Raw genomic sequence first — 23,715 nt, forward strand, 5'->3', positions numbered from 1 at the left:
CATAGGCTCAGTAGTTGTGGCTCACGGGCCCAGTTGCTCCGCGGCATGTGGGATCTTCCCAGACCAGGGCTCAAACCCGTGTCCCCTGCATTGGCAGGGAGATTCTCAACCACTGTGCCACCAGGGAAGCCCAATATCCACTTCTTATTCATTGATTTGTCACCAATAGCACCTTCTAGAAGAAAACGGCTGGCAGAGCCCAACGATCTATGAAAACTGCAGGTGAAGCTAGAAATTAGGAGGATAACTTTGACAGCCAGGAAAATTAGTTTGCCTTTGGGAAGCTGGTCCACGGGCCACGCACATAAAACGGGCTACCCCTCATTTTACAGGTGGGGAATCTGAGGCAGAGAGACCAAGGGGCCTGCCCACAGTTACAAAGGTGAAAGGAAGACGGGGAGGATTCAAACCCAGAGGTAGGCAACCTAAGAACCCTGGTTCTTTTCTTTTTTTCCTTTCCACTGTGGTAAAATATACCCAACATTCCATTTACAACTTTAGCCATTTTCCAGTGTAGAGTCCAGAGGCATTAAGTACATTCACACTGTTGTGCAACCGTCACCCACTATCCATCTTCCCAAAACGAAACTCTGTCCCCATTAAATCCTAACTCCCATTCCGCCTCCCCCAGCAGCCACCGCGTTCTTTTTTAGAAAGATTAAAGCATTTACACTGAGCGGTGGCCCTCATGCTCGGCAAAAAACAAAATACAAACACAGAATACCTTCCGGACGGAGCAAACCTAAGCCAGAGTCGCTGCGCCCCTGCGGCTCAGGTACCGCGAAACCTATGAGCGCGGGCCTCGCCGGCCACGCCGGCCACGCCCTCCCGCCCTGCACCCGTAGCTGGTCACACCCCTCTCCACGCGCCCGCGGTTGGCCCCGCCCCCGCCCCGCCCCCGTGGTCCGCACGCTCGCGCGTCTGGGGGCGGAAGCCCGCGCGGGCCGAACCACGGTGACCATCAGAATGGGGAAAGGCGGAATTACAGCCGCCTTGGTGAGCTTGGGCGTAAGTGATTAAAGCACCTCTCATTCATTTTTGTATTGCGCCAGACAGTCGTCCCTCTAGTAGCCTTAGCCTTCTCTGGCTCTCCAGGAATTCCGTTTGTGTTTTGGAATCGCCCATCCTTTTGCCCAGTCAGTAGACGAGTCTAAAAGCCGACATGTGGAGGGGGAACTTAGTAACGTAAGTTGAAATATTTGGTGAAAGACTAAGATATCCTAACCAAAATAGTTTGTTGAACTTACAGTTTCCTCTAGTATCAATTTTTAAGTAAATGATATTTTCACGCACTTCCGTGTACTGAGATGATTTCTGGTACCTCCCTGCGGCTTCACAAATAGTTTATTCCTTTACCGCGGGGCCCGACGGGAGAAGGAAGGGAGTGGCTGCCATGTTGGAGGAACCATCTGCTACTTTAGGTGGGGTAGCGTAGTTCCCGAACAGTTTGTGGATTGACCGAAGCAAGTGTGGTGATTAGAGTGGAGCACGCACTTGTCACAGGGGAGCTGTCGGAATCGCTGGTGGGCATATTTCTGCCCTGTGAGGTTTTCTGGGCGCGCGGGGAGGCAGCAAGGCGTGGGCGCCCCCCTATCCCCTTGGGCGCCCCGCCGCACGCACATGGCCCGGCGGTAGGCGCGCGGTGCGGCCTGGGAGAGTCGGAAGCGCGACGAGGCCCGGCGAGGCGGCAGCGAAGGGCCATGCAGGACGCGGAGAACGTGGCGGCGCCAGAGGCGGCCGAGCAGCGGGCCGAGATCGGGCAGCAGCAGCCGACCGCCGAGCCGCCGCCGGGAGAGGAGCCGGCGCGGCCCGGCTCGCAGGAGGCGGCGGGCGGCGAGGACGAGGAGGCTGGGCCGGGGCCTGATCTGCCGGCCGAGCCCGCGGCGGACGGGGAGGAGAAGGCCGACGCGACCCACGGCGTGTCCCCGCCGCCGCCCGAGGATCCCCCCACCCCGGCCGTGAGCGAGACCCCGGCGGGGCAGGCGCGGGACTCTGCGTCCGAGACGGGGTCCGAGGGATCGGGCGGGGAGCCAGGCGGCGCGGCGGAGAACGGCGGCGCGGACGAGCCCTCCTTCAGCGACCCCGAGGACTTCGTGGAGGACGTGAGCGAGGAAGGTGAGGCGGCGGGGCCGGTCTGCGCCGAAGTTCCCGATCCTCGAACGCGGGAGGGGTGCCCGCCCTCTGCCTGTCGCCCCCACGTAGGGAAGGTTTCCGTGAGCGCCTGGATCTTGTTTTCTCCAAAAGAAGAGAAGGGCAGGGTGGAGACAACTTGGGGAACCAGCCACTGGCACTGCAGCCTGGAGTTTGGAGGGTGGTGAAGGCAGACGGCGTGCACGCGGGAGCCGTGGTCGAGTGTGCAGTGGTGTGGCCATTAGGGTCGAGCCGAGCTGGACACTGCATGTGCTGCACGGTCTCGGGTGACAGTTCTTCGTCTGCAGTCTGGGTGCCCCGAGTGACCCGCCAGACTTGTCAGAGGCCTGAGACTGACTCGGTGCCGACTCCTTAGGGGTGGATGGACGCTGTCCCTCGGGAGTGGGGAGAACAGGGTGGCCAAGCTGGGTTCCTTTGCCCCCGGTGTCCCACAGCAGCGTCTACCCCCAGAGAGTTCCTTAGGAGGACAGTTTGAGGCCGGCTCTGCCCGATTCCTGTTTGTGTCTCTCTTTTCCTAAGTCTGTAGGCATACCGTCATCCTTCTGTTGGCAAATAATTTTCTCGAGTTGTAGGATTGATTATCGCTTACTTTGCCTTCCTCTTTGCCTTGGTTCGACTTACATGCATTATTTCTGCTTTTTGCCTGAGAGAGCTTGTCTCCTAAGGTGACTTCTGATGATGGCTCATCTCATTTGTTTTTATGTTTGTTTTTAGTCATTTTATCTTTCCAGGCTGGGAGCACATAAGTGGATTCCTCTGCATATTGACCACCTTATAATAAAATGGGAGAAATGAATTAGACACCACAGAGGTAGCCAACTATACACCAGGAAGATAAGATGTTACCGCTTAAAGTTAGCTTTTTTGGAGATGTGTCTGATCACTCTGAGAATGAGTCAGAATAATAAAGGATATCACATAAAACGATAAAGAAGGTTTAGAGAACCAACAGAGTTGTTTGACTTTGAAAGATAAATTTGTTTTTTAAATTTTTATCAAATGCTTTTGGTTTTTTTTCTTCCAGTTTTACTGAGGTGTAATTGATATACAGCACTGTATAAGTTTGAAGTGTACTGCATAATGATTTGACTTATTTGAAACATAATTTTAAAGGGCTACCTGTTATTCTCACTGTTGTCTTTATTTCATGAGACAAAAAACATTACAGCATGAAAAGCAGGAAAGGCTCCACAAGCTAGTGAGGACTTGGGAGCCGCTGATCCAGTCAAAGCCCTTCGCCTGTAAGAAAATGTGTTCCTTGTGGAGTAGGTTGCTGGGAATTGCCAGAGAGGCTGTGTTTCTGGGCTCACCCCCTTTCCCCTACCCCCCAGCCTAGACCAGTGTGTTTTTCTTACCACACCAATTTATCTTCTATTTTTAAAATTTGAGTTTTGATTTTAAAGCCTATTTTGAGCCCTTAGGTGTTTATTCACAACTGATGTTTTTTAAGCATTATTTGAGCACACCTAATTTACACAAGATTTCTAGTACGTGACTTCCGATGTGTGACAGAATACTGACATGAGCACAGGCCATTCAGGCTAGGTGACTGCTGGGAGGGCCTTTGGAAGCCCTTGTCATCCTGATATTTTGCCAGAGTGACCTGTGAGTCTCCTGGTCCTGAGGAGCAAAGACTGAGCAAGCTGTCAGTTTTCTTGAGGCCAGTAGCTCACATATGTTTTCTGGTACATGAGAACTGCCCTGTAGGGTCAGAAAGTGATGCTCAAGATGTTGGTTCTTTTGAAAATGGGCTGAGTCTCATGACGAGCCCTCTCGTAGGTGCCGTAGCCCCAGTGCCGTTGTCTTGCCTCCTTCCTCTTTGAGACAGGTGAACTCTCACACAGTTGCATCTTTTATTTTTTTAATTAATTAATTTTATTTTTGGCTGCGTTGGGTCTTCGTTGCTACACGCGGGCTTTCTCTAGTTGCGGTGCATGGGCTTCTCATTGTGGTGGCTCCTCTTGTTGCGGAGCACGGGCTCTAGGTGCACAGGCTTCAGTAGTTGTGGCATGTGGGCTCAGTAGTTGTGGCTCACGGGTTCTAGAGCGCAGGCTCAGTAGTTGTGGTGCACAGGCTTAGTTGCTCCGCAGCATGTGGGATCTTCCCAGACCAGGGCTCCAACCCGTGTCCCCTGCATTGGCAGGCGGATTCTCAACCTCTGCGCCACCAGGGAAGCCTGCACAGTTGCACCTTAATCAGTTTAATTTTTCAACTGCCTTTGGTGCTTGGTCAAGCAAATATGTGATAATGGTTTTAACTAAGTGTCTTCTTTGCTACTTAGTCTTGAGAACTGTTTCTTTCTTTATTCCCTGTAGTCAGAGTGGGAACCTGACTGTGTGGGCTGGTAATGATGAAGGAAGTGTGTTTCTTCCTGTGTAGTCACTATGCTTATTCCCTTGAGGGTGTGTGGGTGGGTTCTTCTAAACCAGACACAGTTTGTAGAAAAGCTGAGCTTTTTATGTTTGTAAGTTTGGGTCAGGCATAACAGGCCTTGTCATTGTTCGGAACGTCAGCTTTAAAAGGAACCCAAGGGTTTGACTTCAGTCTCTGCAGGGAAGATGCGATGACCTAATCTGCCTCTTCTCTTCTTTTTCCTTTTTGCTTGGCCTAAATTTTAGCTTCATTGAAATTTAACTGGCAATTCTTTTATCCAAGGTAACATTTTCAGTATCATTCGTTAAAGGTGTTGAAGTTTAATTAGAGATAGTTTATAACAGGGCTTGCCTCTGGAAATTAAAGGACTTTTTTTCTTTTTTGAAGACCTCTTAACCTTTTTAACACAAAAGTGAAGAAAATTCATCTAAAGTTTTGAAAATGAAATACAACAAAGAATATTTTCTGACATGTGTCCTGTATAGCATGTTGAAATACTTGAGTATCGTGCAGAAATTAGAGTGATGATTAGGTTCCAGACACATAGATACCTGAGTAACAAGCCATCGTTCTTCAGCTGTTGTTTAAAAATTACCTTGTACACTCATTTTGCCTGTACAGACAGTCCCCAAGTTGTGATGGTTTGAATTACAGTGGTACGTAAGTGGGTTTATCAGGAAGTAACCCCACTGTAAATCAGGAAGGTCTGTATTACCAGTGTAGTTTCGTGTGATGAGTATGCTTTGATGGCAACCTTAAAGATGTCTTTCTGTTCTGGCTCCTAACACGGTGCCTTGTAATCTTATAGCTTTCTAGACAGGCTGGCTAACTAACTGGGATTAGGATTCGTACAGAATTTGTGTTAAAAAGAGGAGGGTTTGCTTTTTTCATCTGATACTCCACTTACCCTCCGAGAGCCCATCTGCAGCAGCCAGTCCGGCATTTCTGTTGGTGCTGGGGCGTTAGGGTCAAAAGGACTCCAAGCCTGAGCCAGGCCTCGGATAAGATTGCAGCGGGCAGCCCCAGATGACACTGAATCGCCCGGAAAACAGTAGGCCTCCAGTTGGCTTCGCAGACCTGTTTGCATTGATTCCTCTGTGTTTCTATTTCCTAGTTCGTTTTACACCTATCTTTTCTTCTTTTTCTCTTACTCTTGCTGACCATTTTATGGAAATGAAGCAATTCTGAGAAGTTTGAACACTTAAGATTTGGGTTCTTTGATCTTAATTTTAAAAGCGGGTGGCATGAACATAATAGGTTTTGAGCTTTGGACTGAAGTTATGAGAGTGAGTTGATGTTGCTTACTGTGTTCCAAGCACTGTTCTAAGCATTTACAATTTAATGTCTGTACGGCTGGTGTCTCCCGGTGATACTGCGAGGTATTTCGTCGAACTGGAGACACCATCGCCTGTAAGATGCATCCCTGTTTGCTTGCTTTCCTGAGCTTCTCTAGTCTGTAGTCACCTGGTTGAAGTACCATTCTCAGTCCCGTGTTGTTTGCAAACAAGGCCGTTTCACGTAAAGAACATAGGGCGATGAGTTTGTTTTGCTGTAAACTGAAGACAGTGCCTGGTGGTGAATTTGTGATAGCGGTGGGTCAGAGAAGGCCATTCCTAGCTCACTTCGGGGTTTCTCTGATTTCTGGTGAAAGGCCATCCTCTTTTTTGCCTTCTTCATTATTAAAACCTCTTTGAAAAAATTCATTTAAAATCTTCCATTATTGCCAGAAGTCAGTTGACATATCTTGACTGTCGGTGAGAGTGTAAAGAGTTACAATATTCCTAATTCTTTCCAGTTTAAATTTTGAGTCAAGCCAGGGCTCTGATTTCTTTTGCTCACAGTGAAAGCATTTAGATTATTCACTTTTTGCTTTTTGGAAACTTGTTCGGTGTGCTAACCTAGTGCATTAACTTGGTCAAAAAAAGTCATTCGACAAATCTTTCACTTGTACAGAATTACTGGGAGATGTACTCAAAGATCGGCCACAGGAAGCAGATGGAATCGATTCCGTGATTGTGGTCGACAATGTTCCTCAAGTGGGACCTGACCGTCTGGAGAAACTCAAAAACGTCATCCATAAGATCTTTTCCAAGTTTGGGAAAATCACAAATGATTTTTATCCAGAGGAGGATGGAAGGACAAAAGGGTGAGTCATGTTCTCCAGCACGGAAGTGTCACTTGTGTTTTCTTGGTAGCTGACAGACACCGTGAAGATGGTCGTGTGCTCAGGAGCTCACTGTGAATGCGGGAGCATGGCCTCACTTTGGCACTTTGGTCACATTTATCCAGGCTGCCCACTGCTCTGTGGAGCAGTGATTTTGGTCCTTGCGGTCATTGGAGGGAGGGAGAAGGAGATGCAGTGTGGTTCTTGAATTAGGTATTATAAGGTGCCCGCTATGCTTTAAGAAATCAGACCTTGATCTCTTCTTCGTTGAACAGTTATTGAGACAATATACATCCTGGGTAAAGGGACCAACAGATCTGCAAGTTGGCGAGATTTCAGGAAATTTGACGTGGTGTTCTATTGATTCTAAGATGTGCTTTTTCCCACGCTTATCATCTCTGAAATGGAGGTACTTCTTAGAATCTAGGAGACATCGTGTCATTCCGTGGTAACTTTTTTGTGGCATCACCTAAAATATTGTATCTTTTATTTATTTTTAAATGTATTTATTTATCTTTGGCTGCGTTGGGTCTTCGCTGCTGCGCGCGGGCTTTCTCTAGTTGCAGCAAGCAGGGGCTAATCTTCGTTGCGGTGCGCAGGCTTCTTATTGCGGTGGCTTCTCTTGTTGCATAGCACGGGCTTTAGACACGTGGGCTCAGTAGTTGTGGCTCATGGGCTCTAGAGCGCAGGCTCAGTAGTTGTGGCGCACGGGCTTAGCTGCTCCATGGCACGTGGGATCTTCCCGGACCAGGGCTCGAACCCGTGTCCTCCGCATTGGCAGGCGGATTCTTAACCACTGCGCCACCAGGGAAGTCCCTGTATCTTTTAAAAATGGTAGCATGAGGTATGTGTCTTGCAGTTTGCTTTTTAAGTTCAATATTAGGTTTTTGTGTTGGTAAGTGTAATTCTAGTTTCCTCCTTGTAAATGCTCTGTGCTCTGTCATATCATATGACAGTTGTCTGTTTCCCTATGGATTGACAGTGTTTTGAACAGCAGTTAGGAACAGCCTATTGTCTGTCCTCTTCTGAGCACAAGAGAGGGTTTGGGCTGCATGAAGTGTCCCTCTTCAGAGCCACTGGCCAATCCCCGATTATGCCTGAGTGTCGCTACCAGTTTACGCTCGACCAGCAGGGATGAGAGTTCTGTTTGTTGCTCCACAAACTTGTCAGACTTTCACCGTTAAAATTTCATAAAAACATCAGCCTCTGGGTACAGGCAAAATTGTCTTTTATGGGACAGGAATGAGAAGGTGGTATAAACTTAATTTTTTTTTATTTCAAATTTTGGAAACTACCTAGAATAGTTTTAATTTTTTAAAAAATTATCACATGCAGGCAGTGCTTCATACTTTTTCTATTTCAGGAACCAGGTGGAAGGATAACCTTTTTTTGAGCAGTTGCTTGTGTTATTTTTGTTATAATGAAACATTCTCTGAGAGCCTTTGTAATTTTGCCTGTAATACACAGTATTAGATTACCCATGTTTTTTTAAACAGTTTTGTTGAAAGGTACTTGACATACAGTAAAATCGGATACTATCCATGTCTCTTTAAACAGTTTTGTTGAAAGGTACTTGACACAGTAAAATTGGATAGTTCTAAAGTGTACAATTTCATAAGTTTTGGTGTATGTATACACCCATAAAACCATTACCGTAGTCAAGGTAATGAACATTTTGGTTAATTAGCTGTTCTATAATTTCTGATCGTGTACTTAGAGACTTTGGATCTTTGCTAGGATTTTGTTCACGTTTAGAACTGTTCTGCTAGGGATCTGACTGCCTCCGGGACACGGTGGGAAGACAGGTCTCGGATACTCATGGCGGGTGCGAGCCCTGTGGAGGGCTGGGTGTGTTGAGCGTGCCCTGCCTGATCTTCACGTCTGCACTTGTGCAAGTTGCCCTCTTTCTCAATTCAGGTATATTTTCCTGGAATATGCATCCCCTGCCCACGCTTTGGATGCTGTGAAAAATGCCGATGGCTACAAGCTCGACAAGCAGCACACATTCAGAGTCAACCTCTTCACCGATTTTGACAAGTGAGTTCTGACTCAGCCCAGGAGAACCTGGGCATTTTCCTGAGCATGAACGGCCAGACGTTTCTGCCCCGGGGGCACTGGGTGCTTAGTGGTCTTTTCGGTAGCTGCATTCTCCCGTCAGACCACTCCAGGACCATTTCGCATCCCTGGCCAGTAGCACCCCCTGACCACCAGCATCCCCTCACCGGTTGTGACCAATCAAAACCTTGTCCTTTCCCTCTGCGGGGAGGGCAGGGGTGCAGTACTGCCTGGGGTTGAGAACCACTCAACCTTGTAATCATCATCGTGTTGCTACTCTTCCAGGTACATGACTATCAGTGATGAATGGGATATTCCAGAGAAACAACCTTTCAAAGACCTGGTATGTTGTATAAAATCTATACGTAATGGGAAGAAATGGTGGCTAGCCTCTTGGCTTGAAGTGATGTATTCCTCAGGAGTTAAAGCTGCTGACTGAACTGGTCAAGTCTCTTAAGAGCAACAGTTATGTATCCTTTGGTTAAAATTAATGAAATGTTTTAAATCCCTTGCCTTTGGTTCTGTTTCTAGGGAAACTTACGTTATTGGCTTGAAGAGGCAGAATGCAGAGATCAGTACAGTGTGATATTTGAGAGTGGAGACCGCACTTCCATATTCTGGAATGACGTCAAGGATCCGGTCTCCATTGAAGAGAGAGCGGTGGGTATTTGCTGCCGTGTGGGGACTTACCTCATGTTTCCTTAACAAAGAGGAGTTTGGTGGGAATTCCCTGGCAGGCCAGTGGTTGGGACTTGGCTTTCACTGCCAAGGGCCCGAGTTTGATCCCTGGTCAGGGAACTAAGATCCCGAAAGCCACACGGCAAAAGAAAAGCGGAGCTTGGTATAAGAGCAGGTGAGTGTCACATGCTTTGAGGTTACACCTCTGAGAACAACTTCTATTCTTCCAGCTTTGAAAGGCGCCCTAAGAAGTGGATAGGCTTCTTGTGTTTTCAGCTAAAAGCTTGAGGAGTGTATTTGTTGTAGACTTTGGACTCTTTGTGTTCGGCGTTTTGTTGTGTTAACATCGGCACTGATTCTTTCCACAGAGATGGACAGAGACATATGTACGTTGGTCTCCTAAGGGCACCTACCTGGCGACCTTTCATCAGCGAGGCATTGCTCTTTGGGGGGGAGAGAAATTCAAACAAATTCAGAGATTCAGCCACCAAGGGGTTCAGCTTATTGACTTCTCACCTTGTGAAAGGTAAGCTGTTCGAAAATGGCAGATGGAGTCGCGCCAGCCTTCTGTGGGCAATTTTTTCAAGCTTTATTCTGCAGTAACTTTAAAGTTAAAATAGAAGCGTTATAGGAAGAGCCCAGAGGACTCCCGTGTGCTCTTGACCGCGATTCTCCAGTTAGTGTTTTGTTGCATTTGCTTTATTGTCTCCTTTCCTCACACATCTGCATCAACTGCATCATCCTGCATAAGGGACTCGCGCATCTGCTGACTTTGGTTCGACCGTGGGGGGCCTGGAACCAGTCCCCTGTGGATACTGCACGTGACCATCTGTTCTCTTTACCTTGTCGTCTTAATTAAAATCCAAGGAAGAGAAAGTATGAGAATTCCACATCTCTCATTCCGCTCGTGCACACAGCCGACTCTTGTTTGTAATCTGTTGGATCATTCCTTGTCCTGGTTTTATCAGGGAAACTTTTTTTTAACACCTTTATTGGAATATAATTGCTTTACTCAGGGAAGCATTTTGAGGTGACCCTTGGAGCACCCTGGTGCCGAGCAGGATGAATGGTCTGTGCCACAGTGGCTCTGCTCCGTATTTCGAGCGGGGTCTCCAGGCGGGAGGACAGGGTTGGGGGAGCCTGGGGTTGGAGGAAGCGCTGCTTCCACGGGTCTCGGCTGCTGTTCTGGCGGCCTCACTTGTGCCTGGAGAGTCTCCTTCTGGAGCGGAGGCGTGGACAGGTCCTCGCCACACCCACACCGCTGTGACCTTCACATGAGAGGACGTGGAAGCGTGCAGGAGATGAGGAGGTGTCCCCTCTGTTGCAGGTACCTGGTGACTTTTAGCCCCCTGATGGACACTCAGGATGACCCTCAGGCCATTATCATCTGGGACATCCTTACCGGGCAGAAGAAGAGAGGTTTTCACTGTGAAAGCTCGGCCCATTGGCCTATTTTTAAGTAAGTGGACCCGTGGTAGCCAGTGGTGACCTCTCTGCGGCCTTTTCTTCGTCGATGAGTCTGGCTCTGTTCTTCTTTCTAGGTGGAGCCACGATGGTAAATTCTTTGCCAGAATGACACTCGATACTCTCAGCATCTATGAAACTCCTGTAAGTGATTTATTTGATTATCTGAAAGTGAGCTGCCCCGTCAGTTGCTTGTCAGCTCCAGTAGCTTCTTGAGGACGCAGTGCTTTCCCTTAATTTGTGGTGCAGCCAGAAGGGAGAGAGACTAGTTCTGTGCCTTTCAGTTGCTCGGGTCCTGGATTTGGGTCTTGAATCTGCCAGCCCCCGCTTCTGCTGCCGCAGGGGGTTAAGGATGGGAGTTGGTGAAATGGGCTCTGGAGATGTGTACTTTGCTGCTGTGCGTGAATTGTTCCATCGTGATCTGTCACCCTCTGCTTACACTGCTCCCTCGGCAAGCTCACGTTGTAAAAGGTTGTGTGCGCCACTGAGACATCGGCATGGTTTAACTCCATTGTGCCCTTGTTTTTCCACAGTCTATGGGTCTTTTGGACAAGAAGAGCTTGAAGATCTCTGGCATAAAGTAAGCGAATCTCTTGGCATGTGGCTTTCGCCTCCCCCCTCCAGCGCTCGGCCCCTGCGCAGTTGCAGAGAACGCTGGTGCTTTGTCACCCTGGCGCCAGGGTGTCACGGCAGGCTTGTGCCTGCTGCCGCGCACTGTGTGTTGGCGGCCCCCGTCAGCATTCCCCGTTCCTGCACGTAGGGGCCTCTTGAGGGCCTGCTTCCTTTCGTGGTTCTGCCTTGGAACCAGAGACTTGGGGGCGCAGTCTTTGAGGAAGAGGGGTCTCCACTTAGTTGAAAGTCTCTGAGTCTCTCTGGTGGTCTGTGCCATGGGGTTTGCGTGGCCTCAGTGAACTGCAGCTGGTTTTCTCTGTCAATGAGGAGGCACGTTTTTTTTGTTGTTGTTGTTGTTGTTTTTGCAGTACGAGGGCCTCTCACTGTTGTGGCCTCTCCCGTTGTGGAGCACAGGCTCCGGACGCGCAGGCTCAGCGGCCATGACTCACGGGCCCAGCCGCTCCGCGGCACGTGGGATCTTCCCGGACCGGGGCACGAACCCATGTCCCCTGCATCGGCAGGCGGACTCTCAACCACTGCGCCCCCAGGGAAGCCCTGGAGGCACGTTTTTATTTACCTGAAATCTCTGGGGGCAGTGAAGTATCAGCAGTGCAGGGACATTCACGCTTCTTATTTTTATGTTTACATTCTTGGGCAAAACGATGGCTTCTAATTAAAAGTAAAACTGGGAATTAATTCTCAGTAAAATGCAAAAGTAAAGGTACTCTTCACAGATAGGAGCTCATGGATTGTTCGTTACAGCACTTTTTAGGGTAATTTTTTCAGTAGAGAGAATTGCACTAATTCTTCTTTAATCCTCTTATGTTTTTTGATTTGGGGTTTCCCCCTTTAGCCCCTTAACGAATCTTCAGAAATCATGTAGCTGGGTCCATCAGCCTAAAGTTTATTTTACTTGCCTTGTGGTTAAGAGTTTGGGTGGGGTTTCAGAGCTTGGGGATTGAATCCTGTGACCCCTGTGCGACAGTGGGTGGTATTATCAGCACCTCTCTTTCTCCTCGACGGCACAGTGTGTCTAGCAGAGCCCCCGAGTTGTTCTGGGGACGGCGCCCATGCTGGTGCGCGCTGGCTGCTGCTAGTGTTCTCGGGGCCCGAGTTGTTCTGGGGCCGGAGCCCATGCTGGTGAGCGCTGGCTGCTGCTGGTGTTCTCGGGGTACCTGTGCCACCGCTGAGCTTTTACACAGAGAACGAGGTCTCTTGTTCTCTGCTCTCACCATTTCTTAGCCAGTCCTTGGAAGCATTTCATTTTCTTTGTTCTGCAGAGACTTCTCCTGGTCTCCCGGTGGTAACATAATAGCCTTTTGGGTGCCTGAAGATAAGGATATTCCAGCCAGGGTAACGCTGATGCAGCTTCCTACCAGACAAGAGATCAGAGTTAGGAATCTATTTAACGTTGTGGACTGCAAGCTACATTGGCAGAAAAACGGAGACTACTTGTGTGTTAAAGTAGATAGGACTCCGAAAGGTACCCAGGTAAGTGGATGCCAGTGGGCAGGGGTCATTCCTTCTACAGCTCAATTCTGTTCGGGGGGTGTTAATGGATTTTTTGGTTCAAACTCATGACTTATTTTCACACCCACCTAACACCGAAAGTTAGCTGGTGTGTCATAGCTAGAGGTGTTGTCATATTCCAGCTGAGGAGTGTCATGTTTTTCTGTAAAACTTTGAGTGGGTGATAGCATTCATGTAGTTTAGAGTTGACGTAGGTTAGCGTTCACGAGAGAACACAGGGAAATCTCTAGGCACCCACCTTCCTTCACTGAAGGAGTTAAAGTGAGTCGGTTGTTTTCTTTTAGATTTTCTCTTTAAACACAGGGTAGCATGCTTGACACAGTTCTGCATCCACACTTTCTGTTGGTTTGCATCAGTTAATATTGAACTTATCCAAAAAATTGCATGATTTTTTTCCCTAATGGAAATATTCCTCTTCCTTTTACCAAAAAAAAGTTCTTTTAACTGTACAGTTACTGGATTTTATTGCATTCACGCAGTTGTACAAGTTACCGCTGTCTTAATTCCAGAACCTTTCCATCACCCCCAAAAGGAACTCCACACCCATCAGCAGTCACCGCCATTCCTGACGTCCTCTAATCTGCTTTCTTGCTTCCTGTCTCTCTGGATTTCCCTATTCTGGACATTTCATGTGAATGGAGTCGTACACTCTATGGCCTTTTGTATCTGGCTTCCTCCACTAAACGTTTGTTCAAGGCTCATCCAGGTTGTGCCATGTGCCCGTCCCTCATTACATTTGTGGCTGAGCAGCGGCCATTGAATTGCGTCATGTTTATCCATTTAGCTGTTGATGGACACTTGGGTAGTTTCCACCTTTTGGCTGTTGTGAATAACACAGCACCCACTTTTTACATGAGTGCATCTTGAAACGCGCTGCAGGATGTTCTGCTGTTTTGAAATAGTTGGATCAGTCCTAGTCAGTGGACCTTTATGGCACTACAGCTGCGATGTGTATTCTTGGACCTGTCTGTGCTTGAGATGACCTTTCAGGCAGGTCTTGAATAGAATCTGGGTTGGGGGCGGTGGGATCCGTTAGTTCTCCAGAGACTGTACCAGTTTCTGCCTCCATCAGCTTTTTTTTTTTTTTTTTTAAATAAATTTATTTATTTAGGCTGCGTTGGGTCTTCGTTGCTGTGCACAGGCTTTCTCTAGTTGTGGCGAGTGGGGGCTACTCTTTGTTGCGGTGCGCGGGCTTCTCATTGCGGTGGCTTCTCTTGTTGCGGAGCACGGGCTCTAGAAATGTGGGCTTTAGTAGTTGGGGCACGCGGGCTCAGTAGTTGTGCCTCACGGGTTCCAGAGCACAGGCTCAGTAGTTGTGGTGCACGGGCTTAGTTGCTCCGCGGCATGTGGGATCTTCCCGGACCAGGGCTCGAACCTGTGTCCCCTGCATTGGCAGGCGGATTCTTAACCACTGTGCCACCAGGGAAGTCCCCCTCCATCAGCTTTTGAGAGTTCTTGTTTCATCATTTTAATCACTACAGATAGTCATATGTCTTTACCAGGAGTATATGTTTAATCTTTCATTAAATTCTTAAATTGTCCTGTCTTCCTCATGCTTTCAGTTTCCAGAATGTTACCCCTTTCCTTTTCTTTTTTTTACACAGGGTGTTGTCACAAATTTTGAAATTTTCCGAATGAGAGAAAAACAGGTGCCTGTCGATGTGGTCGAAATGAAAGGCAAGTCCCATTGTCACTGTCCTGTGGTTGAGTTCACCTGTGTGCTGTCACGCGTACCCTTAAAGCTTCTGTGTGAATTCATGGCCCAGGTAGAATGGCCGAGACTCGGAACCTGATTCACAGTGAACGGCACCTGGCTCTAAGTTACAAAACATGCACGTGTTTAGGGTGTTGTCCTTTCCAGCTTCAGTCTCTTAGCTTTTCCAGTTGCCAAGTGAAGTGATGCCTCCTGTTTTTCCACACCACGCGAACTGCTTATATAGCAGAGGAACAGGGGTTCTCACCATTTTCCACACTTGGGAGAGAGTGTGAAGGGCAGGCCTTCATCACATGCCCAGTGACGGCAGCCGAAGGACTTGTGCTCTTACGTGTGAAAGTTCTCAGTTTAATAGAGGTGTTTTGTTTTTTTGGTGGGTTTCTTTGGACTCACGGAAACTTCAGATGCTGTGTTTCTGTCTTTAGGTGGAAAATTTAGGCTGTATTTTCTGTTTTGCTGGGGAGAGGAGGAGGGGAAGGGGGTGAAGTGGCCGCGCTGCCTGGGTAGAGAGGCGCGTGAGCCCTTGCGCCCAGGGCCGCTGCGAGGAGTGTGGGGAGGGTTTGTCCACAGGCTGCACTGCCCCTGGCCTGCCCCTCCCCACCCCTGCGGCAGGACGGGGCGGGGCGCAGGGTGCTGTCCCTGCTGGCCGGGCGGCTCCACACAGGTGCAGCGCGCTGCCTTTGCTTCTGTGCCGCTCTCTGGTCCTTTGAATGAATTAAAGAATTTGGGGCATTTCTCTGGTTGAATAACTTTAACTGGTCAAGAATGTTCTGTGCCTAAGTGACCAAAAGGAGCTCACCCTTCTTCCCGGTCTTAGAACCCATCATAGCCTTCGCCTGGGAGCCGAACGGGAGTAAGTTTGCTGTGCTGCATGGGGAAGCTCCTCGGATATCGGTGTCTTTCTACCACGTGAAGAACAATGGCAAGATCGAGCTCATCAGTAAGTAGGTGGCTTGCGCCCGACTCTCAGGACAGAGCTCGGTCATCGCCCCGCGCAGAGCGCTCGGTGGGACAGGTGCGGAGGGTCACGTGGGCCGGTGGCGGTGGCGACGGCCCCAGAGGGAGTTTGTTGCGCAGGTTGGGCCTTCTCTGCACTCCCGCGGGGCCCTTGTACTTCACTGCTCCGAAGTGCTGTCCTCTCCTCTGTGGCTGCAGCTGCGCGCGCTGGGCTTGGGGTCACATGCCCGCCCTCGGTCTGCTCCGCTGGAAGCCCTGCCCCCCCGGGACAGGCTCCTCGCCCCGCCTGGACAGCACCGGGGCGCCCACTCCTTGCTCTCCTGTCCTGGGTCCTTAGTGCCGAACACAAGGCGGGTCCTCGTTCGCTGCGTCACGCTTCTCGTTGTGGGGACTGAGGTGGGAGGCCTCTTGCACCCACCTCAAGGGTGAGGCGCCCTCGGGGTGTGCTCGCCCCGCGCTCCCCGAACCTCACCCAGGGCTTCTTGCCACGGAGGCAGGGGGGTCATCCCAGTACCTGACAGGGACTCCTGTGCCCTGGGAAGAGCTCTTCCTGAGAGGTTTCTGTAAGAACTCAGCAGTGTTTGTGGTAGAAGCATTTCGTGGTGTTATCACTTGGCTGTCTATCACAGAATCGACTGTTACTAATTCCCTTCGTTCGAAAGGCAGTAGGGGCAGCTGAAGACTTCATGGTCTCTCGTTACCAAGGAGGTTGTAACAGAGCAAGTACACGAGCGCCCCTGCCCCCCGAGGGTCCGTGTGGGGTCGTCGCACGCGCTCCCGGCCTCCTCGCGGTGGGGACTGTAGAGCACGCCTGCCAACAGCGTTCTCTTTGCTTTGTCTTGGTCCGAGAGTCGTGCCGCCCCCGCTCAGGGTGATGCTGCCTCCCAGTCTGCCCCCCTCTGCGCCCTGCTCCTCCCTCCTGAGTGAAGAGACCCCCAGGGCGAGGACCTGGCTCTAGCCCTTCAGGAAGTGAGTGGTTTGGAGAGATGATGGAGTTGAGTAGCTTGTTAGTTAGAAAGGCGTGAGTCACTAGAGGAGTGGATTTTAGGCTTTTCGGGGTCGCACGCCTCTTTGAGAATCTGATGAAAACTGGCTTCCTCACCCTGGTGTTGAGTCCCTGTAATAACACTAACCGTAAGTGGAGTCTTCCGTCCAGTTACATTGTCAGGTACATTGTTTAGAACGTAAAATGTTACTTAAGATAGTATTGCAGCTTCAGAATCCCCCCTGCCCTTTCTTTTTTTTTTTTTTTTTAAATAACTGGGTCATAATTTGAGGTGTACTGAAGGTGATTTTCTCACCTGTTTTCACAGGTAGCCAACAGGTGTGGTACCTCCATAGAGTTGTGGTGTATACACCCGTGGGGCGCAGCGAGAGCCCACTGCCGGTCCTCCCGTCTCCGCTGCAGGCTGACCTCTGACACTTTCTTTCCTTTCAGAGATGTTTGATAAGCAGCAGGCCAACACCATCTTCTGGAGCCCCCAAGGGCAGTTCGTTGTGTTGGCTGGTCTGCGGAGGTGGGTTTCTGTCTGATGCGGGGGGCTTTGGTGTGGGCTGTGCAGAGACCCTGGCCCCGGGCCCGCGCCCTGGTTCTGAAGGTAGCGATGCTGGCTCTGCGCAGATGCGGTGGACGGGTTCTCCCACAAAAGGGTCGGCCCGTTTGGGTGAAGCGCTGTGTGGCGTCTCCATCCTGCTCCCCAGACGCAGGCAGATTAAAACGGCCTGGCCGCAGGCGCTTTCGCCGCGGGCCTGGAGGACAGGTCTGCGTGGTTACGCAGGACCTCTTGCTGGCGATCCCGTTACCATGTTGTAAGGTCCGTGCGTGTCTCCTTGTAGGCAGGATGTTCAGTCAGGCCGTGAGCCCATCTTGTCCTCTGGTTGGTGCGACCACGAGGACCTGGGCGTTACCCTCGCCCGCTCCCCGCTTAGTGCTGTTTTCAGCAGGACGTGTGCAGCGCCTGCCTCCGGGCGCCAGGACACCCCGTCTCAGCGTAGGTGCTGCTTGCCGTGGCTTTGGAGGCTCGGCCTCAGACAGCCTTCCCTCTGAGAATAATCACAGCAGACACTACGGTGCTCGTGTGCCCTGTACGTCCTCAGTCCCAACATCCTTACGAGGTCATCGCTGTGATGATTTCCACGTCGGTGATGAGGTGGTGGTTAGGGGACCCCGGGCTCCCGAGTCTGGCCTGTGCCCTCACCCTGGAGCCGGGGGCGGGCACGCACACGGCTCCTGGAGAAGGCCCACCGTGCTGTCTGTTCCCCAGTATGAACGGCGCCCTGGCCTTCGTTGACACTTCGGACTGTACGGTCATGAGTATCGCGGAGCACTACATGGCCTCCGACGTCGAGTGGGATCCGACTGGGCGCTACGTCATCACCTCCGTGTCCTGGTGGAGCCACAAGGTACGGGGACCCGGGGAGCCTCGGTGCCACGTGGACCGGGCCGTGGGGGAGCGCACCCAGCGCGGCATCGCATCACCTCCCCGCCTGCGTCTCATCCCAGCGGGCGATGCGGTTGACCCGCTTGAGCTCCCGGCCCGGCCCAGGCCGCCCAGAACCCCTCTCCCCAGAGCCCCGAGGGCAGCCAGCCTTCTCCACGAACAGGGCAGCATTGTTTCATCTCTCTTCCTAAGTTAGAGCGCGTCTTAGTCGCTCCAGTCGGAGCCGGGCCGCCCACATCTGCCGCTGCAGCCAGAGGGCTTGTGGAGTGGGAATCAGGTGGTGCCGCTTCCCGACTCAGTTAGCACCCACCCACTGCACTGCGGGACTAAACCAGCTGCTCGCTGCGCGGCTCCCCGGTGGAGGGCGGGCCTCTTCTGGTTTGCACGTGTTTTCCCAGCACAGTATTTCCCTCTTGAGGGCTTCCTGCTTCGGACCGTCAGTACTTGGTCACCCAGCCCGTCAGGTCCTCTGTGCAGCGGCCTCTGACGGCGCAGCCTTTGGCTGTGCGCGTTTCCTGAGTGGAGGCCACGCTGACCCGAGCGCCCGTGCTCGCTCCCGCCTCGTGGCCTTTGCGTGCGTCCCCTCCCTGGAATGTCAGTTCACGTAGGTGCTGTGCTTCCTGCCATTCAGGTGTCACCAAGCGTGCATCCACAGAGGCTCCCCTCCCCACCTGGTCCCCGCGTCCTCTCACCCCGCTGTATGTTTTCATGGTGCTCAATGACATGCGCTCACCTTAGCCGTTGTTACGAGTTCCTTGTCCCCTTTTCCCGCTGGCATGTAACTTTGCAAGGACAAGGGCCTTTTCTCCTGTTCTGAGCTGTGTTCCCAGCATCTGAAACTGCTCAGCCTTCAGTCAGGATTTGCTGTCTGAATTGGGCTGTGAGAAAACGTTTGCCGTTTCTGTTTTTAACTTCTTGAAAACATCATCATCTCTGTCTTTAGCAAAAGATTTGAGGATGTGTCAGTGGAGGTAGAAACAGGATTCTGTGATCACAGGAGCAGGTGTGGCACCGCCAGTGAGCGGGCTTCTCGGCCTGGGGCCTCCCTGAAAGGGCATGAAGCCGTGTCTGTGCACGGGCACTTTTCTGGGGAGAGGCCCATTTCCCCTGGGGCCTCAGGAGAGATGCATAGCCTGAGGTTTGCAGGGCTCAGCATTTGTGTCCGTACAGATCACGCTCTGTAGCGTCTGGTTCACACGTTCGGTGTTCTCACGCTGGTGGTTAAACTTGCTGAGGACTCTGCCTTGTCTTTACTGACTGTTGTTATTGATTGAGGTATTGACAGTTGAACCAGCTCGTGCATGTTTACAGACCAATTAGGGCAATTCTGTTTAACGAAGTGATGAAGTTTTAGGAACACGGGCTTTGCAAATGTCACTGGAAACAGTGTCTTGAGTAATAATCCTTGCGTTCGGATCAGGATATGTTGACCATGCCCGTGTCTAGTTTGTTCAGAGGTCGCCTCCGTGAGGCCTACCCTGACACTTTACAAACCTTTTAGACGGCTGACCACGCGGTGTTAGCTGCTCCCCGAGTGCTGTCTGCAGCGGGAGTCACCAGAGCGTAGGTTGTGGCACTGCTCCCTTTATCCAGCAGAGCCGTGTTTGGTGACGTGGTTGATTTCTGCTTTGTTAGCCCTGTTCCTAGCTGCTGCGCACGCTGCACTGTCCGTCAGGTACATGAGTTTAGGTGTCTCCCAAATGCCAACGACGTTGTTTGGCAAATTATTGGCTCCCGAACAGTTGTTGAACGTAATGTTTTTTTGTCACTTCTGTCAGCACTAAGGATTCCAGGGCCTCTGCCTCCTGGTGTAACGTGGTGCAGGGGGCAGCTCAGCGGGGCCTCTGCTCTCTTCCAGGTGGACAATGCCTATTGGCTGTGGACTTTCCAAGGCCGCCTTCTGCAGAAGAACAGCAAAGACCGCTTCTGCCAGCTGCTGTGGAGGCCTCGGCCCCCGACCCTCCTGAGCCAGGACCAGGTCAAGGTCTGGTTGTGTCTTCGTCAGGTGTAGGCACGTGGGGGCGACGGACGCTGAAAGAAGCAGCTGCTGCTTCCTGTTACCGTTAGGGTGATAACGAGTGAGGAGTAGAAACGTGACATTTATGGGGGACCCTGTGAAGAGACGCAGAACGACTCAAGAACCAAAAGGAAAAGAGTAGCTTCAGAGCGGAAACAGATTTTCAGGTTAAGGCCACGTCGGTACCGTTCCAGGGAGTTCGCACAAACTAGGGCGGGATGAGAAAGGTGGCAGGGGCAATTAAAAAGTCCTGCTGGGATTTACACAGTGATGGAGAAACACGCTGATGGTATCAGGACAGAGCTAAGGGAGCGTGTAAATCCCAGGGAAGGAGGACAGGCCGCTGACGTGCGGACGCTGCGTTTGAGCGGTCTCGGAGGCCATGCTTTGCTCATCATTGAGGAAGTCGTTCCACGTTGGCAGCTCTGAGGATTACATTTGTGGTTCTTGCTTTGAATGTGTAAATCCTGAGTGACTTGTCTTTGTTTCAGCAAATTAAAAAGGATCTGAAGAAATACTCCAAGATCTTTGAACAGAAGGACCGTTTGAGCCAATCCAAAGCCTCAAAGGTTAGCCTTGTCCCCAGGCCTGAGGGAGGTGCCAAGGGCCATCCCCTCATGGCAGAGAAGGCCAGCGCCAGGCCATGGGGACAGACTGGCGGGGGCGGCTCTGTGCCGCCAGGGCCCAACTGTGGCCCTCGGGTGGCTGGCGGGTGGTACGGGCCACGTTAGAGGCAGAAGGTGGCGAGCAGAGGTCCCAGCTTTCCTGCCCCAAGAGTGTAGAGTCCTTATGTCATCCCGTCAGGTGGGCCTACTGCTGACCGTGTTTTCATTTTCATTTGGGTTGAGCAAAATTATGACAGCGATGCGAGTTGTTACTTCTGTAAGTTCTCCACAACTCTACCCACAGGAATTAGTGGAGAGAAGACGAACCATGATGGAAGATTTCCGAAAATACCGGAAAATGGCTCAAGAACTCTATATGGAGCAGAAAAACGCACGGCTAGAGTTGCGAGGAGGTAACTTTGTTAGCCAAAGATACACTCTTCAAAGCGTGTGGTTAAAGTGTTTTTCCTTTTTTTCATCTTAATTTCCCAGAGTTTTCAGAAAACATCATGTGTTGCCTAAAGATTCTTAAAAAGAATCTTTCAAAGAAGACTGTGGCTTGCGGTATCTTAGTTCCCTGCCCAGGGATTGAACCCAGGCCCTGGCAGTGAGGGCACCGAGTCCCGAACACTGGACGCCAGGGAATTCTCTCTTTAAAAGTATCTTAAAGGGAATCTTTAAAAGACTCTTGAAAAGCACTGAGAGGTTCTTGCTGCCTGCAGGCCAAGGCCAAGTCCTTTCTTTGCAGGGGACCTTGCTGTGTTCACATCGGCCTCTTGGCGGGTGTGGGGCGCGCGCGCGTGTGTGTGTGAATGTGTTTCACAGCTTTTCGCCCCACATCTGCACACGGTGTGACACACGCACCCCCGCTGCCCCCTGCAGGTGTGGACACTGACGAGCTGGACAGCAACGTGGACGACTGGGAGGAGGAGACCATCGAGTTTTTTGTCACCGAAGAAATTATTCCTCTTGGAAACCAGGAGTGATCCGGGAGCACTGTGGTGAGCCTTGAGACGGGGAGCACACGGTGTCCTGTTTGCACTTCATTCCTGGTCTGCTCTCCCGCAAGTCAGAAGGCAGCTCATGTAAGGCGCTGAGTGAAGCCCAGTTGCCGGTACTCAGGGTTAGCCACGTCCTTGCCTGTGAGCTGTGAGGGGTCCAGTGCAGACCCTGGGTGTTCGGAGCCTTGCATCTGAGAGCTCTGGGCCTCATGCTCCCGTAAAATCCAGCAGGCCTTGGCCGTGGGTGAGAGGAGGGCTGGGGCAGGCACTGGTGGTTGGTGCCTGGGGAAGAGGAGGGGGGCTTTGCTGGGCGAAGGCCTCAGGGTGTCCAGCAGAAAGGTGGGCCTCACCAGCCGCAGCACCCGTTCTGGTCCGTCCCTGGTTGCTCTGAGACAGGAGCCTCCAAAACCCCATCAGGTGGGGGCTTCCCTGGTGGCGCAGTGGTTGGGAGTCCGCCTGCCGATGCAGGGGACACGGGTTCGTGCCCCGGTCCGGGAAGATCCCACATGCCGCGGAGCGGCTGGGCCCGTGAGCCATGGTCGCTGAGCCTGCGCGTCCGGAGCCTGTGCTCCGCAACGGGAGAGGCCACAACAGTGAGAGGCCCGTGTACTGCAAAAAAAAAAAAAAAAAAAAAAAAAACCCTGTCAGGTACAGCCGGAACGCAGGCTTCAATAACAGAGAAAAGATGTGGCGGCTCTGGACCTCAGAGCGGACATGTGGGGGGGGGAGAGGAGGCCCGGGGCTCCGTGTGCCTCGGTGTCCGGCCGTGCTGCCTCGGCCGGGGGCTCCGCGTCCAGGCTGCTGCTCGTCTGCAGGCGCCGGGCCGGCGTGGTCCCTCCTGCTTCCTAAGGACGTGTGCCGTGCGCTCACCACGTGTGCTCGCCTGGGGCCGAGGCCGCTGCTGACCACCTGATGTAGTTCCCTTCTTACAGGACAGCGAGCGGACAGTGTCCCCTTGTTGCAGCGTCACCGTGTGTTGTGCTGGAACCGAGGTCATCCTTTTGCGGAAAGCCTGCCCACTCCTGACTTTTCACCTGCGCTTTCTCTCGCCCGGGCTGTGGCCGCGCCTGGGACTCGCCGTCTCCATACGTCGCTGTGCCTTTCAGCCCCTGGTACCCAGGGTGGGGGAGGTTTGCCAGCGCTGCTCTCAGTTTTCTCTCGCTGGGTTTCTAATCGCACCGAAGACTGGGCCCTGCCTCACATGGCCAGCGCCATCCACAGCGGCGCGGGGTCCCTCCAGGGCTCCCTGGCCGCCAGCAGGGAAGCCGCTTGGGGCACCAGCGCGTCCCCCGCCATTCAGGTTGTGACAGGTTCTCTCAACAGGCTGAACGTGGAAATAAAAGCAAACCTGTATGAAAAAGCTGTCTTTCTCCTGTCTTTGAACGTAGATAGCGGCCTTGACCTTCATGCTTCTCCCGTCTGCCACAGTAGCAGCCGCCGCTGGGCTCAGTGCACCCAGCGCTGCGCTCGAGAGGCCAGGAGGGGCCGTCAGCCTCCCTCGGGGTGTCCTTCTGCTCTGCAGCTGAGCTGTGAAAAGTGATGCGTCAGCCCAAACACAGTTTCTTCTTTTTCAGTTTTTTGTTTCCTGTGCTTGTGGTTCACCTGATGAGAAAGAACCCTTAGCCTTTTCCTCAGCTACACAGGTTTGAAGACTTCCACGGACAGTTGTCACTTTAGCCACCAGTACGTGGTCCTGTTTGAATATTTAACTCTTTCCCCCGCGGAGGAGGGAGTGAGCAGATCCCGGTAGCTCAGCTCGTTTTCACCTGCAGTGTCCTGCTGCCCTCGGTGCCTTGTGAAACGGCAGCTTCTTCCACCTCTGTCTCTTTCTCTCCTGGAACCTGAAGCTTAGTTTAAAAAGCAGCGAAGCGCGGAACAGGTGCGCTTGGAGCTCACAGCCGTGACCTCTGTGTACGGTGGACAGACCTAGGACGACCTTGCGGGGCAGGACAG

The 23,715-nt window shown here is 51.8% G+C and overlaps 1 protein-coding gene across 2 annotated transcripts; it reads left to right on the forward strand.

Moving 5' to 3' along the window:
- The first annotated feature begins 1,466 nt into the window (after nucleotides 1-1,466).
- Nucleotides 1,467-23,714, forward strand: EIF3B (eukaryotic translation initiation factor 3 subunit B). Of its 2 annotated transcripts, none has more exons than XM_082857438.1 (19): nucleotides 1,467-2,115; nucleotides 6,478-6,670; nucleotides 8,606-8,725; nucleotides 9,029-9,086; nucleotides 9,275-9,403; nucleotides 9,790-9,947; nucleotides 10,749-10,880; nucleotides 10,963-11,029; nucleotides 11,419-11,465; nucleotides 12,778-12,988; nucleotides 14,632-14,704; nucleotides 15,559-15,681; nucleotides 17,137-17,215; nucleotides 17,963-18,101; nucleotides 19,998-20,123; nucleotides 20,648-20,725; nucleotides 21,066-21,174; nucleotides 21,644-21,762; nucleotides 22,695-23,714. In XM_082857438.1, exons 1-18 carry the CDS (start codon nucleotides 1,701-1,703, stop codon nucleotides 21,745-21,747), a joined length of 2,361 nt encoding a protein of 786 aa, XP_082713564.1. In that variant the 5' UTR covers nucleotides 1,467-1,700; the 3' UTR covers nucleotides 21,748-21,762; nucleotides 22,695-23,714. The 2 variants fall into 2 exon arrangements, with proteins under 2 accessions (XP_082713564.1, XP_082713563.1); XM_082857437.1 differs by having other exon boundaries at nucleotides 1,591-2,115; nucleotides 19,998-20,117.
- Nucleotide 23,715: the final 1 nt, after the last annotated feature.

The sequence above is a fragment of the Leucopleurus acutus genome (assembly GCF_964270905.1).
Source record: "Leucopleurus acutus genome assembly, chromosome: 16".
Taxonomy (NCBI): Eukaryota; Metazoa; Chordata; class Mammalia; order Artiodactyla; family Delphinidae; genus Leucopleurus; species Leucopleurus acutus.